Source organism: Buceros rhinoceros, unplaced genomic scaffold (genome assembly GCF_000710305.1).
Source record: "Buceros rhinoceros silvestris isolate BGI_N320 unplaced genomic scaffold, ASM71030v1 scaffold6358, whole genome shotgun sequence".
Lineage (NCBI taxonomy): Eukaryota > Metazoa > Chordata > Aves > Bucerotiformes > Bucerotidae > Buceros > Buceros rhinoceros.
In genome coordinates, this window is record NW_010427411.1 from 95,672 (window position 1) to 101,794 (window position 6,123).

At 39.9% G+C, this 6,123-nt stretch overlaps 1 protein-coding gene across 1 annotated transcript in view; it reads right to left on the reverse strand.

Moving 5' to 3' along the window:
* COL4A6 (collagen, type IV, alpha 6) overlaps positions 1-5,624 on the reverse strand; it is an 87,218-nt gene extending 81,594 nt beyond the window's left edge. The window contains exon 1 of the mRNA XM_010141889.1: positions 5,469-5,624. Coding sequence (XP_010140191.1) covers positions 5,469-5,624 — 156 coding nt within the window. The remainder of the gene's footprint in view (positions 1-5,468) is intronic.
* Positions 5,625-6,123: the final 499 nt, after the last annotated feature.

Genomic DNA, 6,123 nt, shown 5'->3' on the forward strand with positions numbered 1-6,123 from the left:
ATCACCATGGATTTGGATTTAATTTGCAAATCCCTTCTGAATTTGCTGCACTAGCATTAGTTATTTCAAGGATAATCACAGTATTTATGTAAATCTGAAGTCCCTATATCACAGTCTCAATTCACAGCTAATGCAGGTTGTGACAGTACATGAAAGTCAGCTACACGAGTTTAGTTTAGAGAGTTTGATCCATCCCCTCCTACACTTGACAGGCTGGAAACACCGGGCTGCAACTCTACTGACAGCACTGGAACAGTCCTGGAATAAGCTCAATTTAGCGTTGTAATTCAGCCACTCACTAAGAACCCCCCTCTCTAAGGAAATTGTCTTTCACTGTCAAGTCTGCTCAGGTACAGTCCCTCAGTTTTGGAGCTCTGACTGGAATAAACATTAAGCTCCTCATATCAAGATGACCAAACTAAGTGCTGAAACAAGCTCAGACTGGAACTGAACATTTCCTTACTAAAAGCACTCACTGAGAATATTTTTAAAGCCTTTAAAAATTCCCGTAACATCCATCGATGAGGAACGTAAAAAATTAAAAGCAATTTATGCAAGTTTCTCATGTACTTTCGAACTTCTTTGCATCAGCTTTTTCCAAGAAAGTAAATAGTCTGACATCACTTGCTAAGTCTTCTGCTCAAGGTAAATAAAACCCGCTCTATACACCCTGACATTCACACTGTTTTACTCAATTAAGCACCTCTGGTTTTAGGGCAGAATGGAATGAACAGTGACAAAAAGCCTTAACTCCAACCTCCCATACTCCTCTAGCCTGAAGAGACCATTATCTCTTCCTGCAAAATAGTCATAACAACCTTCAAGCAATTCTAAGAGGCATCAAGCATGCCAAAGCACTGTTTGCTTGGGCTTTTCAGACTTTTTGGCAGTTTTGTTCATCCTGTGGTAAGATCTAAGACAACACTTGAGGAGAACAGAGAAAGAGAGGTATGGTGCAAGAGAGGCACTGCAGCAGGAAACAGAACGCAGCAGTTCTGTCCCTAAGCAGCAGAAATTATAAGTAAGTTTAATGCAAATAAAAAGAGAAGAGCAGAAAAACTGTATCTAGAGGTTATATAAGAGACTGTAAGAGTATCTCCATACTGTCTGTTCAGACAAAGAATGATCGGCATGAACTTGAGTCTGCAGCGTACACTGGCAAAGGCTCAGTACATAAAAATTGCTCCCTGTCTTAGCACACACTGCTGAGAGGCCACTTCTGACCCCAAGTGTTAAGACAACCTTAGGCACCGGTTCTAAGAGACTTAAGAGTGAAGTGCACCAAGACATACCTTTTGCCATGATTATACGCACATAGTGCAGTGGAAATTTGGACTCGTTGCTAGCCAACGTATACCTCTATTCCTGACACTCTACCTTACATTTACACTCTTGGCAGACAGCTTTGTGCCTCCAGGCAATCAGATTCTGCCTTCCCAGACATCTATTCAACCTTAAATTCTTCAAAGACTTCAATTTCCAATTAATTTTTTCTTTGTTCCAACAGCCATTTGCATGAGCCTTTGGGTGCTATTAATGAGTGCTTCGGGTTCTGTTAATTCTGCTTGTCTCCTGCGAGTGAGTAATGGCAAAGAAACATCCTTTCACGGCAGCCCTGGATTCCTCTAAGGTCTCTGCCTTGCCACAGTTGCTGTCTCAGAGCATCGGACTTCACCTTGTCAGAAATCCCATCTCTGGTGGCAGTCAGGTCCTTCCTAGTGGCAGAGGACTGGACAAAAACCAATGGTTCTTCCCCTCCCTGCTGTTCCCCACAGTGCTGCGGTTACAAAATATGCTTCTAGTCAAAATTCCACTGAAGTCAAAAGAAAATGTTCCACTGAATTTATGGAGACCTGGATCAAACTCTAACTGAGGTTTATTAAAAAACTGAAAATATGTCCCTATTTTGTGTGAAACTGTGTTCACAATGGATTTCTAGGTTCCTTTTCACAGCATGAGGAGTCATTTTGCTCACTTGTGAATGAAAGCATTTGGAAAGGAAGCAAACCAAAGCCAGTTGGCTCCAAACCAGGTGTTACATGTCCTAAGTATTTTATTTAGGGGAAGTAGCTGACATCAGACACTCCAAGGCTACTTAAATAGCAAACAGCCATGTATATAATACTGATGAATACAAATCTAAAGGCTGCATATAAGATTCTAGACCACAATGTTATTTTATGAAAAGCTTCACTGTGTTTTTCCATTCAAATGTATGACTGTACAGGTCATTCGAACATTTATAGACTGTAACCCGAACGCGCAAGCATGGGCCTTTCATACTTGCTCTGTGTATGTGTTCAGAGGACACACTGCTCTGAGATACATGTCAGATTGATGAATATGGCTCCTCAGAAACAATAAGAATTAAAGAAATAAGAGTATTAGTGGTAAGCAGAATCATTATAACAGAAATTAAACTATTTTAATTTCATTGGCTAGAAGTAGACCAAGGATTTCAAAACAGAAAACATAAACATAAAATAAAAGCATGGTTAAAAAAAAAAACCATTATTTTCTGAGATTTAAAGAGACACAATATAAATGGAGTAAGACAGCTACTGATTTTAATCCAGTTATTTCAGGCTTACATAAGAATCCCTAGCATTTCAATGGAGGAGAAACTACTTTATTTAAGAAGTATTGACGTGAGGAACTATTTTTGAAAGATATTAAAAAACAAGACTCAGCGTTAGGAACACCTCCCTCCCTCTCTTCTGGTGTACCCCCATCAAGCATTCATGCACAGTTGACTCATTCAATAGAGTGCCATTCGAATCTTTCCATTGACTACAACTTGTTCTGGAGCGGAGCCAAAGCGAGTAAAGAAACCCAACAGCTGTGATGCCATAAGAGGTGACCCAGGCTCATGTTCATTCCAGCTTCCCCAGAGCAACACCCAGGACATCAGAATAGTTGCAAAGAATCTTGAAGCCCTTGACTGCAAAGAAAATTCTACCTGCAGCATAGGCAGGAATAAACCAACCAAGGACTTCAGTGGGAGATTGCCAGGAAGCACAGCTCAGAGGCATGAGCTGCGGCCCACATTTGCCTCAACCCTTCTGCTCTGTACCGCAGGGTCAGCTGCAGAAGACTTGACGTCTATTGGCTGAAGACAATGATTTCAATGCTAGGAGGGTGAACTCACAAGCCAGCAGAGGAATGTGATGAGGGTACATTTTAAGAAAGGACAGCAGCAAGGTTCAAAACATCAGCTTTAACATGAGGAAGTTAAAGTTGCAGTGATGGTACACAATAAAATATGGAAAAATAAAAATAAAAAATGGAAAATAAACTGGAAGCTTTTAGAACAGATTTTAAGGAATGCCAGCATGCAAAATTGGAGGAGCTAGAGTACACAAAAAGAGCATGTCCTTGACGAAAGAGAAAAAAAATTGATGATGATAAAACAAAAAGAATCTCAGACTTGCAGAAAGAGATATCGCTGAGACAAAAATTTCCCCCCACGACCTGTTTCCAGTAACTTCCCAACTCCAGTTAAGGACTGCTCCAGTTCAGAGCAAAATCCTAACAAGAAACTTCATAATCAAAAGCTGGAAATTGAGTGTAACGAAAACTTCTGAAAACATCAAATAAACACCTTTCACATAGTTCAGGATCCTATTATCTCTGACGACTAATTATATTTACAGTATCAGATATTCAGACTCTTATAAAAATTACCAGCAAATTAACTAGAGAAACACAGTACGTTTACTTCAGGAGCTACTGTGTTAACCTTACTCCTTCTAGCCTTCATGGCTTTTAGGAATTAAATTCGTTATAACATTTTCTTTGTCTTTTACTCTTTTAGTTGAATTTAGAGCCCAGTTCTGAAAACGCTATCACATCTTCAACTCCTCACTCTGAAATCAGCAAATTCTACTTTGCTATGCATGTGTTAGTGTGTAATTGCCTCACTGACGTGAAAGAACTTCTTCAAGGCTAAAAATTATGAAAAAAAGATAAACCAGGAAGCACAGCAATCTCTGTGCTCAGAAATGGCAACAAGACCCATCAAAGGTAGCACAACGTGATGCAGCAAATGGATTCAGTAATTCTTCCTAACAGGAGGTGTCACAGAGCAGAGATAAACTGACAGTCTTGCCAGTTAGACTGTATGAAAACAGTTGCTGGGATTCACTTGGCAGCGAAATATCGAACAGGTGAGAATAAAATTAATCGTGTCAGCAAAACATCAGTTAATATTAAAATGCAAACTCAGTTTTCCCTTCTTTATGAAGGGTATCAAGTGCCTGAACTTCATGAGGTTCCCCAAACCTGCCCTGTCTCCTCAGGTTTTTTCAATAGCATTAAGAGCTGGTGTAAAATTGTGACAAGCCTGGAAAAGCACTTTTCATTGACTCTAACATAATTGAGCGTAAAAAAACCCCCACACATTCAACAGTAAGGATCTGTACAGTTTAAATACTAACTCACAAACCACTTGTACAGGCAGTCTTACAGCCCTTCTCTTGTCCTGAGTTATCATCATCTTCTTCTTACTGCCCCAGAGAAATGATTGGCCTCCATCCACCAGAGCAGCAGCAGTAACCAGTCACATACTGGTTATTCAGGGTTAATAGTTTGCATCTGGCTCTGAACAGCTCCATCTTCTGATTAATTTTATTCTGGTATTTTTTGGTTTTGTCAATAGGATTACATGAAGCTGTAGACATTTCTTTCTGGAGAGTCTATCAGTCGATGAACACGTGGTTAAAACCAGACAGCTACATGAGCAAAGCCAGAAGCTTATCTTTTACTGCACAAAAGGTCTTTCAAATGGAGCTATTAAACATGAATTTGTAGCTAAGATACTAATTCATTTTAGGGTTCACTGACTTCTTTGGTTAACCACGTCCTCAAACATTCTCATTCATTTCGTAGAGCTGGCAAACATCTTAACTGGCAGCTGAGACTAAAGGATAGTTACTAGAGAAACCACCTCTCCTCCAATTCAAACGATACAAGAGGAAATCCTGGCCTACAGAACCTAGCGACAGATTCTGACCAAAGCAAAGTCTGTCCCATACCCCCTCCCTGCTTTCATTCTGCCAGTGAGACAGGAATGCTGTTGTGTTGAAAAACAGATTTACAACAAAACAAAACAACAGTAAAGATCAATTCTTCCACTTTATACCCAGAACAAAAACGAACTGATGTCTTTCAAACTACAGAAGGGTTGCCAGACTCATTTTCTGAGGAAACATGCATTTATTATTCATTGGATGGAATCTGGAGATAGAACTTGCAGAATTTTTATTCATTGAAGTAATTTTCACTCATACTAATGACATCATCAATTTCTGAGAAGGGAAACATTCTTCCAGTAAAGGATTTCCAGAGTACCAATTTGCCCCCGACAGCTGCCAAGTAAACTATTTATTGTATCGGGGGCATACAAATGGCCACAGACCCCATTACATATGTTAGGTTAGAAAATTCATAAGCAGAGAACAGGTGATTACTTGGTCTGAAAACGCAAGTAACATAATTCCAAATCGTTCCATGTGATTTAGAAAATCAAAAGCTCTATCTTTGTAGCTACACAGAAGGAACACTTCTTTCGTCATATCTACCAACGTCTCCGTTACTGGCAGCAAAGTCATCAGCATCAGCCCCATCTACGCTTCAACCTGCTCTCCCCAGCCTGGTAGTACCGACTTTGAGTATCCTACAGTTATTCCAGTAACACTCCAGTGGCCAGGGCACTGGACCAGCCACTGAGTGATAAATCAATCAATTTTAAAACACTCAGTATTATTACAAATACTATAAAACACTGTACACTATCCTAATTTCTTTAAAGACTTTATCCACTCTGAAAGTTTCCTGATCTTTAGGATCCTGTCAGACATCCTCATTCTTCTAAAGCAATAGCTCCACAGCCAGGTACTGTTAGACTATATATAACCTTCACCACACAATGCAAATTTGTGTAAGAGATTTTTGTTTCTTTGTTATTTTTGTTTCTTCTTGGTGAAATGCACAATGTATTTCTTAACAGAATAAATTTCACTGGGCATAAAGAATGCGGCTGTGGCTGTAGGTGCTACCCACAGGCAGCCGTGACACCTAACTACTGGAGGCCCTGCTCTGGATGGGAGTGCAGAAGTGCCCAGG